This window comes from Limanda limanda, chromosome 17, assembly GCF_963576545.1.
Source record: "Limanda limanda chromosome 17, fLimLim1.1, whole genome shotgun sequence".
NCBI lineage: Eukaryota > Metazoa > Chordata > Actinopteri > Pleuronectiformes > Pleuronectidae > Limanda > Limanda limanda.
This window is the reverse complement of record NC_083652.1, coordinates 4,387,145-4,406,376: the sequence shown is the minus strand read 5'-3', so window position 1 is coordinate 4,406,376 and position 19,232 is coordinate 4,387,145. Positions and strand designations below refer to the sequence as shown.

At 40.2% G+C, this 19,232-nt stretch overlaps 2 protein-coding genes across 3 annotated transcripts; one reads left to right on the top strand and one right to left on the bottom strand.

The window, feature by feature from the left end:
- Positions 1-155: 155 nt before the first annotated feature.
- Positions 156-2,411, bottom strand: LOC133022883 (protein-lysine N-methyltransferase EEF2KMT-like). The gene is made up of 5 exons (XM_061089790.1): positions 2,250-2,411; positions 1,143-1,205; positions 984-1,064; positions 765-866; positions 156-323 (listed from the first exon to the last, which is right to left on the bottom strand). The coding sequence occupies exons 1-5, from the start codon at positions 2,337-2,339 to the stop codon at positions 156-158; spliced, it is 504 nt and encodes a 167-aa protein (XP_060945773.1). The 5' UTR covers positions 2,340-2,411.
- Positions 2,412-3,750: 1,339 nt separating this feature from the next.
- pigq (phosphatidylinositol glycan anchor biosynthesis, class Q) lies at positions 3,751-17,350 on the top strand. 2 transcript variants are annotated; one of them, XM_061090448.1, is made up of 14 exons: positions 3,751-3,821; positions 5,594-5,791; positions 6,356-6,542; positions 6,663-6,862; positions 7,689-7,885; positions 9,283-9,414; positions 9,856-9,976; positions 10,211-10,337; positions 10,469-10,622; positions 12,171-12,282; positions 12,374-12,454; positions 14,629-14,743; positions 14,919-14,980; positions 15,580-17,350. In XM_061090448.1, the coding sequence occupies exons 2-14, from the start codon at positions 5,639-5,641 to the stop codon at positions 15,730-15,732; spliced, it is 1,794 nt and encodes a 597-aa protein (XP_060946431.1). In that variant the 5' UTR covers positions 3,751-3,821; positions 5,594-5,638; the 3' UTR covers positions 15,733-17,350. The 2 variants fall into 2 exon arrangements, with proteins under 2 accessions (XP_060946431.1, XP_060946432.1); XM_061090449.1 differs by having other exon boundaries at positions 5,548-5,791.
- Positions 17,351-19,232: the final 1,882 nt, after the last annotated feature.

Sequence of the window (19,232 nt, the reverse complement as noted above, 5' to 3'; positions counted from 1 at the left end):
TGGGTTTTGTCATTTCTTTGTAGAGCCATGCGAGCAGTTACCCTCTAATCCCAGTCCCTATGCTAAAATAAACTATTAGCGCACAGGCATGAGAGTGGTGTTGAACTTCTCATCACATTATTGGTTAAAAGAAATACAGATTAGCTTAGGTGAGACTATTCCTTCAATGTTGGGGTGGTGGTACCGTACCTGCCGGTGAAGGCCTGCTGGTGATCCAGAGCCCACTCTGCCAGGTAGAGGGCGCTCTCCCAGGTCACCAGACCGGTGGTTCCCTCTGAGATCAGAGCGACGTTCTCCAACAGGCTGACTGAGTCACCACAGGGCTGCAGCACATAAACCATTAGCTTACCCACATGTGATTCTTTTTTTCCAGATAGTGTTAATAACATGAAAAAGTAGAGAGTAGATCAGGACACATTGATTGATGTAACTATTTAATATATTGTAGTGAGCTGCAGCAACAGATGGACTATGACTCTGAGATGTCACTGCAGCAATGTTGTATTCTTCTAACCTTTTTAATGAAAATATATGTTTGTCTTTAGTGGGAATCAATGTGCTGGAAGCTGAGAGCCACAGACGGAAGGGGGGGGGAGTCACCAAGTGTTGACTTGACATGGTTTAGCTCATTTCAGGGAATTAGTTGATATTAACACAAATGCAGATTATATCTATTTTTATACTTTTAGAGGGACAAATAAAGAGACGTTCTTTGAGAAAATGCAAAGACAGTCTCTGGGTAGCGAGCTGTATGTGTTAAGTACCAGTAAGTAGCTCTTGTAGCAGTCAGGCGTGTCTTCAGCTCCCAGCACCTTGGCCAGAGCGTCGTACAGCTCATCCAGAGGGTCGCAGCCTGCCGCCTCTTGCTGTGGAGGGAACACAGAGACCAAAAGGTTGACAAAACATGCAGCTGCCTGGGGCCCTTAGCTGAGAAGGATGAAGTAAAACCATTACTTTTATAATTGCATAGATGGAGGACCAACCTGTCTGATGAGCTCGGAGATGAACAGCCTCCTGTATTTGACTGATGGTGGAAACTTTGTGCACAGAGAGTGAAGACATGTCTGGAAACAACACAACAGTTGTTAGTTTCACCGAAAACTGAGGAAGCTCTGATGATGTTCGTGTGCAGACATCCTCACCTGTTTCAAGATATCTAAAATGAATTGCGATGATTTGTTGCTTTGCAGGTCTTTTTCTAGAAACTGTAAAAGCAGAAATGATGAGTCAGACATAATGATAAGGTTTCCGACCTTCAATGTGTTTTTGATTATATCACAGAATCTTGAAATGACTTAGTCAGAGCATTTTACAACATTTTACAGTTTTTTTTCCTCATAATATTGGATACGAACTCATTCACAGGACTCTTCTGTCCGTGGACCAGGTATTTTGTGCTCAGGACCTTAATGATGTGATGATAAAAAACATCTTTTATATAATTTCTTAAACATTTCATTATTGTATGAGCAATTTCTAAATATTGTCTTTCTGGTAGGTATCCCTGTGTGCTTCGGGAAATTTACCATATAGCTAGCAACTTACATTGTGAGGTCAGAGTTTTTTGACCGTACCCACGTGAGGTGGAAGCTGCGTTGTGGTGATGGTGAGATGAATGAATGTAAAATTATGGACATTGATCTGGATTCTTGTATCTAACACAGCAGAGACCTAACAGTGAGCAATACATTGTTACTACCATTATTATGACTATTATCATCACTATTTCGTTATTTGCCTCCACAGGTTTTTTGCCACAATTCTTTACCTTTGTTTTGTTTTTATCCTGTATTTGGTGAATATAACTACATTTATTTGTTCAATTTTAGTGCCTTATTATTACTCTTAATGTTGTAATTTTCATGAAACCCTGTAAAGCCATCGACAAACTGTTTTGAAAGGGCTGTATATATAAACTGTATCGTTATTTATATACCTGATTTTCTTAACATACGTATATCAATGTTTGTAACAAACGAAACCTTCGAAGAAATGATCTCGACCTTGACTGGAGGCAAAATAACCTTCTCTTACACTCAATCTGTATTTCCGTCTATTTCACTGGAAACTTGTTATAGCTCTTTCGCAAACTCCACAGCAGAGCAGAGGCTGCAGCTGTGTGGAAAAAAGTCAAATAGATTATCTGTGTTGATTAGTGTTTCAGATGTTTGGCTGATTTATCCAGAAGAGTGAGCCTGATGTGAAACAGCACGGACGCGCATATGTGAACTGAGTTAGGTTCCACTCACAGTCCAGGGAAACGAAGCAAAACGACTCATAGAGAAAAAAAATCGCTGGAAATCGTTCAACACATCCATCTTTTCTTTCAACACATCCATCTTTTCTTTTATAATCCGATCTCGGGGTTTCCTGCTGCGAACCAGCAGAATCTTTTGAGACCATGCGCGTTTGTTTACTTCCTGCTTACCCACAATCCACCGCAAACGTCTCTCGCTAGAGCACCTGGGTAGTGTAGTTTTTAAATTGTTTAAGTATTGTTTAATTAAACAACTTAGTGCTGTAACAAATAATAGAAAACTTAATTAAGAATAAAATAATAGTTGCTGTTTCTGTGAAAAAACATGTTTCAATGTTAGTTGAATATTGAGTACCAAGTACATTTATATAATCATATATAATGTTTTAATCAATTTTTTCACGACTGCTTCAGGTTTTCATCCCGCTCTTTTCTTGCTGTGTCATTGCAGGAGGAGATAAGTTTCTTTACAGTTGGGCCAACTCCTTAGTGTCTCTGTCTCACACACACACACACACACGCACACACACGCACCGTGAGCATTTCCTGGTGAGTAACAAGCAGATTGTTAATATTTTATGGTCTGTTTCTTTTTGTTTTGCAATTTTGGTGTTAAGCAGCATCAATTTGAAAATTAAATATATCCTGCTAATGTGGATGATCATGCTCGCAAAAAACACTTTCCCAGTTGAATTGTGCCCTTCCTTATTGGTCTGGGCATATGTATTTGAAAAACATGCATTGTTTTATAAACATGAAATGAAAAATGAAATGGTTCAGATTGAGTTTCGGGGGGGGGGGTGCAAATTAATGATTGGACGTTGTTGGATGAAGAGAAGTATTTCAGATTTTTAAGTTGGTACTTTCTTCATATGCAGGTTTAACCTTCAATGATTATGTTACTTTTAAACCTAGAATAAGATCCTGTCAGACTATGCTGGCATACGGCTGTGGCTGCATTGTTTTCTTCTCAGTAGATGATAGTTAAGAGGTTTCTTGTCTCAAAATGCTTCTGCACTCTTCAGGATATTGAAAGCAAATGAAGTTTGTGTGTAGGTGACTCAATCAAATAGGTGCAACATTTTAATTCTGAGCATTGTTGGACTTATCTCTTGTGAGTTGTAGCTATTCAATTAAATTCCATTTCTCTTAATGAATCTCTCAGATTTAGGGACTTTTTAGTTTTAGCTTATTTTTCAAATAACTATCTAATATATTTATGTGATTGTTATCACCGTTTGGAGCATTCTGTTAAACATGATTGTTTATTGAAATTATTTCAAATTAAACTGAAAAGAAACGAAAAGATTTTCAATTCTTCAATAAATTTTAAAAAACATCGGTTGATTTTTCATAATTGAATATATCCACTTCAAGTGGTAAAATACTGTCAGGACAATATCATAATTAATTCGGTATTAGGAACTCACATTAATGTTTGTTTCTCACCGGAGGGATTTTCGCGCTGGACTATAAACAAAGAAAATGTCGGTCTGTAGTCAGTAGCTGTGCTGTTCTCGACGCTGCAGACGGAAGGTGAAAGCTCGTGTCGGTGATATTGAAGGTAAATCAAATATGTTTTGAAACTCGTATCTCATCCCAGAGTCACCCGAAGGCGTAAGATTCAGTGTGAATTCACTTTGACTTTAGACGGATTTAAACGATAGAATCTGGGGAAGTTCTCTCACATTTGCTGTTAGCCTGCTAATCTTCATCTAACCTACTTCTCTGATGCCATTTGACGGCGCTGTCACTGAAATCGATGGTGATCCTGCCCCGGAGCTTTTCACGTTCAACAACAGGAGTCGACTCGATATGTGAAGGTCAAAGGAGTCCAGCTTTCTAACCCAGTTACCACCGCTCGTTCTACAAACTCTCTCTTAAAACGGGAAATTTAGTATTTGTCTCCCTGTCGTGCGTATCTGTTAACAGAGATTAAGATGATGAGTATTGTTTATGATAAAGAATGATCCACTTATCAATGTTTACTTCAGGAAGTCATTTTTACATGGTCTTCAATTTTTTGTGCCATATCTGGAAGCTTGTTCCACAAACTTCCTCTAAAATGGCAAATGTACTATTTATCCTGCCGTCGTGCTCACCTGGAAACAGAGACTTGAATGTTTTTCATGAAAAGGAAGAAACCACTCATCAATTCAGATATGGTCACTTTCATGCTGATTTGGTCACATGCGAAATCTATAGAACAAAAACTGTAATGTGTTTCCGGTCCTAATTAAGAGAGTAGCTTCGTGGACTATCTCCATTATCCACATTCCCACCCTAATACACTTGAGTGGTATGGTACCTACAGGATTTCCTAGTGGTAGTTGAACCTGTGATTTGACAGAAAGGCCACTGCTTCTTACAGGTTTATGACCACCTCATCATTCACAGAGAGTTTGTAACATTGAGAACAGCATACTATCAAGATACATTTTAAGCTGGAAAGGAGCTTCAAACTGATATGTGGTGATGGCGTGATGAAGCTTTCCATCCAATTGGTTCATAATGGGCCGAAGCTTCATGGCGCCTCATTTGCTCTACTGTGCCACCAAGTGGACAATACATGTAAAACAGTCAGAATGATTATAATGACACCATGGCTTATGTGTGTTCCATTCCGTTTCGCTGCCCCTTTTATTTCGAATCACACGCCAAACCTGCGAACCATTTCTTGACTCTGTCACGTGGTACGGCGGGCTCGCGAGTCTTTGAACGTCACCACATACGACATCAACACAAGCCTCGATACGCGCTTCACACTAATCCTCCTGCATTACCCGACACCACAGCCCGATACACGGTTCGAAGCCTCGACACGGAAGGACACACATCAATTCGGATAGGGTCACTTCCGTGCTGATTTGGTCACATGCGGAATCTATGAAACAAAACATGTAAATGTCACTAATTAAGAGAGTAGCCTCAGGACTATAGCCATCATCCACATTCCCATACCGCCCTAATAAACTTGTGTTGCACTACCAGGATGTCCTAGTGGTAGTTGAACCTGTGATTTGACAGACTGTCCACTGCTTCTTAGAGGTTTATTACCACCTCATCATTAACAGAAAGTTTGTAACATGCAGAATAGCATACTATCAAGATGCATATTAAGCTGGAAAGTAGCTATAAACTGATATGACGGTTATTTGTTCATGACTTACATTAAAGGAGATATGACCAGAGTTGTCTCACAAAGTTCAAACTTAGTTTTCCATATTATCTCTTATTTCTAGTTAAAAGGTCTTAAATGGTCTTGATTGTAAATTTTTTTATTGCTCTAGACTCTCTGGTACCGATGCTGGTCGATTATTCTCTCACGTCTCTCAGATCATCCGAGCGGCTGGAGGCTGAACTCTGAGCAGCAGTGACACCATGGTGCTGAAGATTTTCTTCCCACAGTGCTGTAACCGGGCCGACAGCGGGCTGCTGGTGGGCCGCTGGATCGCCAATAATGACTCAGCCGTGGTGCTGGCGGTCATCCACTACCCGTTCATTTCTGGACAGGTCAAACAGTACATCCAGAAGGTCAGTGCAACGCCACACAGGCCTCTTCGTCGTCTCAGCTCAGGAGGAGATGAATCAGATTCATCTCTTTCTTCTAGTAAATTCAGTTTAGAAAATTCAGTTTATAGTAAAAGGCACCAATATGAGTTAAGTTAAAAAAGGAAACAGAAAGAAACGTAAATACAAAGAAAAAAGGAAGGGAGAAGCTGAAATGTGTGTCAATTAGGTCACTTGAGTTTTTGTGGTTCACTTTTAAGTATAAATAGTATTGTTTTAGTCAAGGAGTTAAACATTTTCTTGTCTGAAAAATAACAAGTGGAGCCTGGCAAATTTAATGGTTAGTTGATAAAAAAAATGACTGATATGAATCTTTCACAGACATATTAGTATCAGCATTTCTATTTACTGATAAAAAATGCATTTATGTTTATATTGTACATAAAACATTGTCATTTCCTTCATTTAGGTTCTACATATTTGGTTGCATTTCTATTCTCTTTTTATTTATAGATATTTATCACGAATATTTGAATAACGACAATTTTAAAAAGTTACATCAGTATTGAAAAAGTGTCTTTCTCCCAGATGCAGGCTCAGAGTGGTGTGGAGCTGTCGGTGTTGGGTTCATGGAGTTTACCCAAAGAGGGTCAGGAGGGCATGGAGAGCTTCCTCGTAGACCTAAGCACCATCTTCCCTCACGAGCGCTGGCTCCAGATCAGCCGCCAGGTGGGCAAAACGGGCTTCATCTGTAACATCCTCCTTCGGGATCAGAGTAAGACGTCACACTGATATCCACTGGGTTTCTGCACTGGTATCACAGGATTTTGCGTTCAAGATTTTTTTAAATATAAATATTAGTCGTTAAAAATGTATTTATCTTTGTCGTGGCCAGATGGAGTTGCAGGTCAGCAGAAGGTAAAGAAAAAGAGGGATGAAGATGATGAGAAGACTGATGGTAAGGAGGAGGAAGGGGAAGAGGAGAAGGTGATCTTCGTCCACTACGAGCAGAGGAAGGTGATGCTGTCGGAGCTTCACCCCATCCAGAATGGAGTTCCTGACCCCAAAACTGATCCTCCATCTGAGCTTAGACAGGTACGAGACGAGAGTGACACACGCAGAGAGTTATAATATAAAATGAAAATTCCTCCAGAATACGTAGAATTTCACCACTTTCTAACTTTCTGCAAATTTTGGTAAGAATTTGAGCATGTTAAAGCCCTCAAAAAGCCAATTCATTTGCCTGTCAGTGCTCGGGCCCTAATTAAGTAATGCAGCTTGACGTCTAGTTTCCAAAACCAAGATGGCGCTGCACAAAATGCTGAACTAGAGGCTTCAAAATGACAATTCACAAAACAATGAATTTGTTTTCCTGATCCCAGGAAACTCCAGATAGCATGCCAAAGTGTCCTTGAGCAAGACACTGAACCACTAGCTGCTGTCTGGAGGTGTTTTGATTTGTCTCGTCAGAATGGTTTATCCTCTGCTTCATTCTTCCCTTGTTCTCTGCATTAATAGTAATTACCTCTGCCAAAGAAATTATGTTTTCATAGGTTTTTGTTTCTTTAGTTAGCAGGTAAATGCAACAGCTACTCAACAGAGTTCCATGAAGTTTTACATTGAATTTTGGAGCGGATTCGAATAAACAGGGAGATCCAGGATTTCACTTACCTTAACATGGCAAGCTAGGGCATTAGCCTTGGCGGAGTTCCCTTTTAGTTGCTTTTACTATATTCAACATTTTTACCGAGAAGGAAGAAGCGTGAAAAATATTTTTTATTGACTTTTGTGTCCAAGGTCCAGAGCACTTTGAAGTAAAAAGATTTAATTGTGTCGTTGACTTGTTATCAGAGTGTGGGAATGGGTGGGAATGCAGCTCATTTAACCGGTCTGTTGAAGCTCTCTGTCTCCTCTGCTCCAGATGTTCCACACGGTGGCTCACAGTCAGCCTCTGTTCTTCCTGGACAGATACGACGACGGGCCGCTCAAGACGACTCATTGGCAGTCTGAAGGTCGAGAGGGCAGCATCATTGTGGAGCTGCTCAAACAAGCTTCTGTCCCGCTCTGCCTGCTCATCACGTGGCTGTTGTCCATGTGGACGTGGATCTGCAACATCCGGTGAGAGGAGGGAACGTAGAGCCGAGCAGAAATATAGCAAACAATAAATAATATGACTTTTCTGTTTGAGGACCCCCACTTTGAGGATTTTCAGTTTTTCTCTCTCTAAGGCCGGAGACATATTTGCCGTTTAGTCACATGTTTGCATAGACAAACAGAAGCATGAGCACAATTGTTCACATACTCTCTGTAAGTATGTTACTAGAGTATTCCACAAGAGGGTACACCATAGAACTCACCCCATATTCTGCCACTACCGTTAATGTGCACACTGCATCTTGCAGATGCATAGTGTTTGTTACCGTGGACGTGCACAACCAACGCACCAATGATTTGTACATGTAGGTAAAAGCAAGTATAACTCTGGCCATAGGTGATTTTAGATTTAATATCTTTGGGGCTGCCATTTTTAAATACCTATTTTGGGGTAAATGATTAATCAATTATTGGTAGATAATTAATGATTAATCATGTAAATAATTGCATAATGAAGCCTAAAAGAAAACACAATACTCCAAACTCACACGATTGTAGGGAACGTTTGGATTGTTGTTGGGTTTTGGTTTTGTCCTTTTTTGTAAAAGTTTACACTACTTGAATCCCTGATTATGAACTGAACACAATAACAGTGTGAAACTAAATTTAGAGAGGAGGTGTTAATAACATGCACAAAGATGAATGAGTTAAACAACTAAGCTGAAAATCTCTTCTCGAGACTGCTTCTAATGTCAGTAGAATTATTTTAACAGTTATATTATAGTTAGACTGCACATGTTTTATGTTAAAAACAGCAACTTGATAAAACTTAGTTCACTGACTTGGAATATAGAGAATGTTTCCCTTTCATTCCCACTCTTTACCCTGAACATCTGTTCTTGCTCTATGTAACTTTGGTGAGCGGGTACAGTCCCATGTGAAAAGTGTTGAGCTGACAGTTTGTCTGATCAGAATCAGGTCCTGCAAGTTCAAGAGTAATGCTGAACTTTAGATCAGTTAAAAAGACTTAAAAACAGCAATACTCAGCCGGGAAACTTTTATAAACATAGTTTGGTGCATTTGTTATAATGGTAGCTCTTTAGGTTAAGTAAGTAAGGAATCAAATCATAGATAATCTCCACCGTTCAGTTGTGTTTTAGTGTTTTAGTAGAGAAAAAAGTAGAAAATTACTTCATTACTTCACGGAGCCCGACATTATTAATTTGCCAGGTGTCGCTGCAGATGGCGCTGGTTCTCAGTAAAAATTACATGGTGGCTTAAATATTGATGTACCATTGATGAGTTATACAATAGCTCAATAACCATTGCATCTAACATTTGTGTAAGACATAGACGAAATGACTCGTATCTGACCTGTGTCTTTATTATTGACTATTGTGATTGTTTTATTTCATCTCCAGCATCTTCAGCTTGTACCCGCTCCGCTTCCTGGGCAGTAAACTGTCCACGTGTGTCCAGCTCAACTATAGAACCGAACACATGAGGACTATCAGCTCAACCAAACCAGCTGCGGGACACTCAAACTTCATGAGGTGAGTTTCTGGTAAAAGCTGAATTACTCCCCCGTGAGCTGCTCCATCTTTAATATCCTCATCACATCTCTCTGTTTAGGCAGAACTGTTTTATATAGGATACTGTCACCTTATCTTGTTTATATATTTTTGACCTGATGATGATTTTTATTAAAGCTCATAGAATTTCCCAAAAATTGGAGGGGTTTATCATCAGGTGAGTATAACTATGCTAACCTGTGGTAGTTCTGTTGTGATGCTGGACTTCTATTTAAAGGTTCAGTGTGTAGAATTAAGTGACATCTAGTCCTAAATTTAGTAAGAATCAGCCTCAGAAGACCATGAAATATCCATAGAAATCCCTTGGGCAGTTGAGGGGGACAAACTATGGGACACTACTTGATGTTGCAGAGGGGAATGTGTCTTCTCTCCTGTTTGAACTTTCCCATCCTCTGTCTGTAGAAAAGCAAACATCGTGGTGTCAATCTTGGTGGACGTGGCTCTCGGCCTGCTGCTCATCTCTTGGCTCTACAGAGACAACCACATCACCATGTTAGCAAACACGCTGGTGCCCGCGGCAGATGTAAGTTTGTGTTCCCTGGTTCAGACTACAAAATGCTCTGGTCATCTGAGATGAGTGACGTATCAGAGCGCAAGGTCCTAGAGTCATAAATTCTTGCCATGATTTGGTCGAGGTATGTGGAGGGCTTCACAGTAATTTTGAAACTGTTATTTTTTTAAGGTAAAAAAAGTGACGTGCTACTTAAACTGATTCAATATAACAACATTCGACCATTAAATTGTGTTTTTTCTGCAGCATGTGGCCAAAGAGCTGGATAAGCTGCTGCAGTGGCTGATGGGAGCTCCTGCTGGGCTGAAGATGAATCGGGCCCTGGACCAGGTTCTGGGACGCTTCTTCCTCTATCACATTCACCTGTGGATCAGTGAGTGACACTACAAACACACTCGGAGCATTATATTTTGCTGGACTTAACGTTCTGCGAGCAGAATCCAGGGCTTCAGACGTCATCACGCTTGTCAGACTCTCACTTTAATGTATCACCTGTCCATTCAGGCTACATCCACCTGATGTCTCCGTTCGTTGAGGGGATCCTCTGGTATGGGGGCCTGTCCGCCTGCCTGGGCCTGACCTTTGCCCTCTCGCTGCTGTCAGATATGGTGGCCCTCCTCACCTTTCATATCTACTGCTTCTATGTCTACGGAGCGAGGTGAGACCACAGCGCTGAGTGAGGTTAGGAAGTATTGTCAATGTGGCTTAATCCTCACTACAGGTTTATTTTCCGAAATGCAAATGCTACTTTTTGTAAGTGTTAACGAAATGTATGTGAAGAAAAACTTTATACTGGTAATAATCAGTGTTTTGCTGCTATATAGATAAAATCTTAGTGAGGTGGAGGTTACATTTCTTCATGTGAGCTTGATTTGCAATAGATAAATGTCAGCTATGTTGGCTGAACAGCTGAATTGATTTTTAATTGATTACTTTGATCAGAAGTTAAAGTTTCCACTGCATTAAGAGGAATATTTTTGAATTGAAAAATTCATTGCATATCGCTGAGGTTGATGCCAAAACTCACAATATGATTCTAAGAGGCTAATATCCACCGTTTATATCTGTAAACCGATAAATCGGTCAGTCTCTACTGGAGACTGATATATATATATACTCAACTTTAAGCAGCTGCTGATAAGATTTAAGAGGTTTAATCACATTGAGTGATATTTGCAGTCCCCTGTTGCACACAGACCACAGATAATGGCCTCCCTTACATTTCCTTCTCATAAAGGTTTGAGTACGACATGTTAGGAATCATAGACAAAACACAAAACTATCTGCAGATATTTGAGTGTAGGAAATCCTTTACTCCCTTATATCGGCATTTGCCCCTAAAAAATCCAGAGCATTGATTAGGTCCTTATGTGTAACATCACATGTTACTGGAAACATGTCCCTAATGGGTACACTTTACAGAGAGAATAAAATGAACAGCAATGTCCTAAAAGGTGGGTGATCATTCCTGTGGCAGCTCAGTCTTACAGTTAAATATTGTTGTGATCTCTCTGTAGGTTTTGCAGTTTAATATTTTTCTGTCCATGCTGGCAACATCCAGTGGCTTATGTTTTCAGATTATCTGTCTGTCTCTCCTTCCATCTGTCCTGTTCTTGTGAACATGGTATTGAATTTGGCCCACTTTTACCCTCTCTTTTGCTTCCCCTTCATTTTTTGAACACTCCACATACTGTTAACAATACTGAATAAAACTGCGCGGTACTCTATTTTTATGAGGTGTTATGTTCCTAATTAGCCTGCAGGGGGCAGCCTTTCCAAACGTTTGCCTCCAAGGCTGTTAAGTGGACTCGAGGGTGCACTCACCTGGTTCTGTTCTAACCAGGAGGAGTAATGACTGATGTGTGGTGTGATGTGTATGAACACTGGTAATTATCCTGCATGTTGGAGGAGAGAGGACTGACTTAATTATGCATTTGATTCGCTCTAAATATAGCTTGTCTGCAGTGCATACTGAAATGCTAAATATTTATGCACCAGCAGCTCCTCCTGTACGTGTGTGTGTGTGCGCATGCGTGTGTTGGCGCGAGTGTGTGCATGCGTGCGTCTTACTTTCAGTCAAAGAACCTCCGTCAGACTGACTCATTAAATCTTTATTCCTGCACCTAAAATTATCTCCTGCTCTAATCATAGTTCGTGTCTACTCTGGAAATAATGGAATAAAAATGTAAATGTGTGTGTGGCTTAGATTGTACTGTCTGAAGATCTACGGCCTCTCGTCTCTCTGGAGGCTCTTCCGAGGGAAAAAGTGGAACGTCCTGCGTCAGAGAGTGGACTCCTGCTCCTATGACCTGGACCAGGTAACCCACACACATTAGTACTATATAGTCATAATGTACTCAGACATGTTGATGTTTATTTAGAGTGCTTTTGTGGTTTGTGATGCTCCAGCTCTTCATTGGAACGCTGCTCTTCACCATCCTGCTCTTCCTGCTTCCCACGACAGCGCTCTACTACCTAGTCTTCACACTGGTAAGTAAAGAGATCTTTATGTGTCAGTTCCAGCAGTGACCACTTTGATGATGATGAACGAAACTCCCGTAGAACAATCCGCATTTCCTCTAGCTTGTTCTCAGGTCTCTGATTTTTAAGGGTCTGCTGTTCATTGTCTGGAGCTTAATATGGCCGCCATGTTGGCATCCCGGTAAACCTGAACAAATCCACTCTAGGCAGTGTATGAGTGGCAACTAAACACCAGCAGGTGGTGAATAGTTCTTCTGTTGTCATCAACATAACTTTTTTTCATTTAGAGTCAGCCATAACCATAACAAAACAGACAGACTCCATGTCCACAAAGTGAAGCCAGTGTGGAAGAAGCCTGAAATCTTTGTTCTCTTAAATGACCAAGTCAAAGTCAAATAAATGATTAAGCACAGTGCATTAGGGCTTGGACACCATGTGAGGTGGGTGTGCAGTGTCAGGCTCCGTCCCCCCGCTCCTCCACATATGGTTACTTCTGTTTTCAAAAAACTGAGATGGCGCTGGACAAAATGTCAAACGAGAGGGTTCATCACAGCAGCTCACAGAAAAATGGGTGACATTGGGTTGGGTTGATGCGTTAGTCTTGGTTATTAAATGCATATATGTGCTTATTACTCTTCATTTACAACTGTGCACTAGCCCAAAACATATTGTGTTTTATCCTTCACCTCTTTTGATTACAGCCATAATGCTGGTCTCCTTTTTAAAAGATAACTTAACAGTCATGATGATTTTAAAAGTTTTTCTCAACCAAAGACACAGAAATATGGTCGAATTTGTTAAATGTTTTTTTTTGTATTTCCCTATTTTCTGATACTCATTATAAGAAAATTAACTAGTTGCAGCTCCAGATTACGGTCAGCTCAAACTGTGAAGAAGTGAGTCCATTCCCAGCCGTCACAACCCAGACGGTGGCAGGCGAGTTTGTAGCACAACTTTTGGTGACTGTTTTCTCAGGCTGCGAAAATAAACGTGTCAGTAAGAGCTGTGCAGGATCTGTTTCCTGCCGCAGAGCCAGAAAAACAGCGGCAGGAGAAAAATAATATAATAATTATTCTGTGGATATTTCCATCCTCACTGTTCACCTTCACACTGCGTTAATCATTAATTCAAACTGACACCAGCTTTCTACCTTTTACAAACTTTATAAATTGTAAGATAGATCTTGGGACCTGTGCTACGAAGCAAGCTCAACATACCTTGGATATCTTTCGGCTAGCTGACTGAACTTAACCTAACTAACACAGTCAGGCTAAGCGGTCGCGCAAGAATGGTTATCAACTCTATAAGTAAACCCAGGTTCCCCATCTAGATATGAGCATGTGCACATAAAAAGGGTTGGTGTTTATTACATATGACCAATCACAGACATGGACAAGTTTGACTGGAAGCAATTCAGAATATTTCACAAAATAGGAGAAAACTATTATATTAGGACAATACGAAAAGTACAAAGTACACGTTTTCCAGGTTTAAAAAAACACAATTACAGCCGTAAATGCAAGAAGAACAGCTGGCACACAAACTCAGATTGTGGGAATGTTTTTATAGTCTAAATATATCCTATATTGCATGCAAGAATATATAACTTAGGGGTTCTATTAAAGGAACCTCTTATTTACATGTATTCTCATTGTGTGTATGACAGATACAGCCCTGGTGAGTTCAAAGACCCTTTGAGGAAATTTTAAAACAAACACCAGCATCACCAAAAGTGTACAAGTAACTCCCACAATCAAAGAAAACACAGATCACAGCAGACAGTCTCTGGTACTGTGAGTACATTGCTCAGGATGGTAATGTACAGCTCCAGCAGCTGACAAAGGTTAATTATTCCCTCCGATTAGAATCTATATCTTTCATTAAGATGCTCATCGGAGTCCCTTGAGGAGAGAGAGAGAGAGGGAGAGGAGAGAGGGAGAAAGACAGCTTCTAATATTCCGCCCACCGAGCACCAAGTGATCCTCTCATGACACTGATGTCATGTTTAAAAGGAACTGATTGCTCAGTGGTTGAAGCTTTTATAGGTGTCGATCTCTTATCTCGAATTTAACCTGATCCGGTACAGGTTAGCCGTTCTGTTTCCAAAGTGATTTGTGATTAGGTGATTATTTCCAGAAGGAATGTCTTTGTTTTTGACCCCTGTGTGTCCTGTTGTTTTGCAGTTGCGGTTGTTGGTGGTGCTTCTCCAGGGTGTCCTCCACCTGAGTGTGGATTTCCTCAACTCCTTCCCGCTGTTCGCTATGGCCCTCCGCATCTGTCGGTCCTACAGATTGGCAGGTATATCCCCCAGATCTAACAGTTTTGATTTAATCATATAAATGGCATGTGGACCACATGATGTAGGGTAAATAATAACTGTGTAGATAATTCTTAAAGTAAATGTGGTGTTTATCTGGACGGGTACGTTGATTGAAATAGACTTATTCTGTGATCTGCGTCATGTACATTACAGAAGGTGTAAAGTTCCGGGTCCTGTGTGAAGAACCTGGTACAGCCCTTCACCTAATGATGGAGGTAAGAGGTCACATGTCATGTCTTTAAAGCTCGATTTAGTTGTTTTCTGAGAACAGGGGAGTTGTAGCACATGGGAAATGGAAAAAAACTTCAAAAATCAAAGAACACAAGATCTCAAAGAATGTTTCTGTCCTTTTAGGTAGTTCTTATAACACTGGTGTATGTTCAAGCGTTCATGTTTCTGATAAGTTTGGTTTTTTAATTAGTTATTTGATGATATAAAAACGGGCTGATGATATAAAAACGGGCTGAGACATCATGATTGACAGCTTAGACTGACTCGCGAATGGGACCCTGATGCCTAGGCTCAACGCCATGATCGCTTCTGAACAGACTTTGGCTCTAGATGACATCAAAAGTGCAAGAAGGTTGCACCCATAGCCGGAATGTTAAGCTTACTTTTTCTACAACAGGAGGAAGTGATGCTTGGTGCATCTTTATTTACAGTCTATGATTTTGATTATCAGACCCTTAGCAGGAGAAAAATATATTTAAGCAAATAATTCAAGTACTTTTCAACCATAGGATGCAAATGATGTACTGATTTCATTTTTTTTAAACTTAATTAATGATCAGACTGTTGTGTGTTTCTTCCTCAGATTAACCCTCTGAAGTGCAGCACAGTGGTCCAGACCTACCGCACTCCCACTTACAGCTGTTACCCAAAAGACTCATGGGCAGCGCTGGTCAAGAAACTCTTTGTCGGGGAGCTGATTTATCCCTGGAGACACAAAACCACCAAGACTGACTGAGAGACACTCACCAGATACGTGTGTTTGTGTGTTTGTGTGTGTGTGTGTGAGAGAGAGAGACAGAGAGAGAGGGAGAGGTGAGGGGAGGACGGAAAGGGAAGAGACTGAATAAATAGTGAGATGGAAACAGACAGATGGAGGCAAAGGTGAAACTAGAACAAAGACCTGTCGGTGTCATGGAAGGACGTCAGTGAGAAAGATTTAACTGCCAAGTATTCAAATGTTAAATTCTCTGAAATCATGTTTTACAGCATTAGGATGTCAAACACAAGATTTAAACAGGAAGTAATCATGTCCTTCTGTAATTATAAAATTATTTCCAGTGTACATGGTACACAAATCCTTTTTTTAATGATTTTTAATTGTAGTAAAAACATTCCCTTTAAGTGACTAAATATATTTATTAGAAATCAGTCTCAATCATTAAACAAGCAACTGAAAGCTGATGTGAATGGTACTTTTCCAAGGACACCTTGATTTTTTCAGCTCGCGCTATAATTCAGAACACCAGCAGAAGAAAAAACAAGTCTTTAATATGTTGGAATATGGAAAAAAAAACGGATGATACATAATAACAACTTTAATTCAAAATCTGCAGATAAGATACAAAGGTGTCTTTCCACTCTTAAATGATTAGAAAAGAGTTTATATGTTTTTCACCTTGATTTTGTTGAAAATTAAAAATTAAATATGTCAACTAAATATACAGCATTTAGTTGACACTATAGACATCTGAGCTCCTAACACTTTTTACTCCGAGGATAATTCCTGCTGCATTTGTGGACTGACCTTTTCTTTAGTTTCACCCTCAGGTCTTAAATATTAAGGGAGACCTATGATGATTTTCAGTATTTTCTTGTATTGCCCAGTTTTACGTGTGTAATATAGATTTGTTTTTTTATTCAATGTAAAAGTTTAGCAGAGTTAAACAGGCCAAAGTCAGTGGTAAAGGGGGATCCCCTCACCCACAGAAAACACTGAACCTCCTGGAAGACCTCACCAGCAGTCCAGAACATACTACCGCATCATTGTGATGTCTGGCATGCCCCCTTACAAAGCCAGATAAAGCCAGATCAGAAGATGACATTGCCTCTCGCACTGGAAGTGGTTGACCAATCACAACATAGTGGGCCGTGGGCATTGTGATCACAAAGTGGCAGAAGTGAACAGCCTAGGTCAACTAACACACCAGAATCCTACTTCAGAGATTTGTGTATTAACTGCACTGAGTGTGTAGATATATTTAATCTGTTTAACTGGACTAACTGCTTTTTTAATATTATTTTAAATACATTTTTTTATTCTTAAGAGTTGTAGTTCAAAATACATTATTTATGTTTTAGGTTTATTTGTGGCCCTATCTCTATATTTTACTGGAATAAATGAATGTGGCTCTTGAGGGTCAGTTAGAGATAGAAATTAACTTTATAGGTTATGATATAAGGCAAATTAACTGAATCAACTTTTGACTGTTTTTAATTTATTTGTGTCTAATCCTGCCATTTTTAGACTATTCCTTTATCTTAATTAAATTAATTATGTTCTTTTTCTTATTAAATCCTCCAATGATCTGTTTTAAATGTTATATTGTCAGTTAATAAAATCAATTAATATTAAATTTTCTGGTGTCTGTTCTTTTTCATACGTGGCTTTTCTACTGATAATCAATTCATTTAAGGTCAGCCACACACACACACACACACACACACACACACACACACACACACACAAACAGAGGATCCTACTGTATAATGAGCGAAAGGAGGGAGGCTGAGGGCTAGCGAGTGTCAGAGCCACATGTAGGCTGAGGGAGATGACCCCGAGTGAAGAGTTGCTCAGTGACCAATTATGGCTGTGACCCCCAGGGGGAGTGGCTCCAGTAGATCCCAGGTACCACATCTGAATCCTTTGTCCTTTGAACAGCTAAGATGCAGAAGTCTCAGACTCCCAGGCCTCTGGCAGAGGACCCGAGCTTCAGAAAGAGATACCTCCCCATGTGTTGGTGCAAGGCACATTTATATTATATGTAACTGTCAGCAAAACCGGCCAGTTTATGCAGACTGTTTTATTCTTTTATTTTAGGGTTGGGCTATATATTGTTCTTATGTTCAACTACGGTTTGGGTTATTTTCATTGTCTTTTATACGTAGCGACTCCCCTCGCATAGTTACCTGCAGCAAAGGAGCGGACGGTTTTATTCGACACACCTGATCCCTCGTTTCCGCCCCAGTGCAATAAAATCCCTGCCGTCAGCCCGGCACAGATAGGAAACCAAACCGGACGCCAGCTTTGCGGCATTTCTCGGACCGAAAGAACCATCCAAACAACTTTAGCTTAACACCCCTCGCCAAGCGGAACGAGGTAAGGAAGCTGGTCCCATTTACTTTGCTGCGGGTAGTGCGGAAGGGAGTCGCTGTCACGTTAACGAGTCAGATGTCTCACGTGGCGATTTGTTTGTTCATTGTATTTTAACGTTCGTGTTTGGTTTTAATGATTAAAATCTTTGTAACTTGTAACTGTCATTACAGTTTTACGGTGTCACTACGGCAAACCAGATGTGAGAATAAAGAGCCGTGTACATCAGTTCAAGAGACTCAGCGTTTGTGTGGAGAAGCGGGGGGGCCGTTACAGTAAAACTCGAGGCTACAACGAAACGTCTTCCTGACTCGTGTCGTCACCCGAAGACACAAAACTTACAAATCGACCGTCAGACAAGACCGGACAACGCATCAAAGGCGCACGCACGAGAGAATATATGCAAATTTAATGAAGCATTTACATATGTAAATACAAAAATGTTGTGAACTTTCCTGCTTTCTTGAAGTCAAAACTGATCACTAAATAATGATGATGATTTTAACGACCAATGGTAATTGTGTGTGTCATGTTGCAATTAACATTATTTATTGTTGTCTATGAGGAGCGTAAACACTGTTTAAATTGCCTAGTATAATTTTCTAAGCATACTTACAGCGCATCCTCTTTTGTTTGTGCCCATCTTACTTAGGATATTTAGGTTGCATCTGTTTTTGTGCTAAAACTCTGAGTATTCAACTGTTTTGCAAATGTCTGGTATAAGAAATAGCAGTTACTAAATTAAAGCGACTACTTGCAGAGGTTCTATTCAGGCACACTGCATATCACACCTAAAGATTAAGGTCCGAAGGTCAAATTAACAACGCAAGTAAAATAAAATGTCACTTAAAGCAGCAGCAACAAGTAAATCAGTTCCCATGCATCAAGACAGACCAGGCTCGCGGCAAAGAATAATTCCTGAGAACATCCGAGAGCTGCATAAAAATACTTTCTATTCGGCCTATGAGTCCTGGAAATTGTCAGCAAGAGAAGTTCGGACTGAAATGAAAAACTACTGCTCTCCAGATGACCTCGATAAAATCCAACGAAAAATTTGCACAAACCATGATGTGGTGAGCCATCATTATGAGGCACTTGTATGCAGCCAAACCACCACCCCAGATATCGTTGGTAAAATGGACACC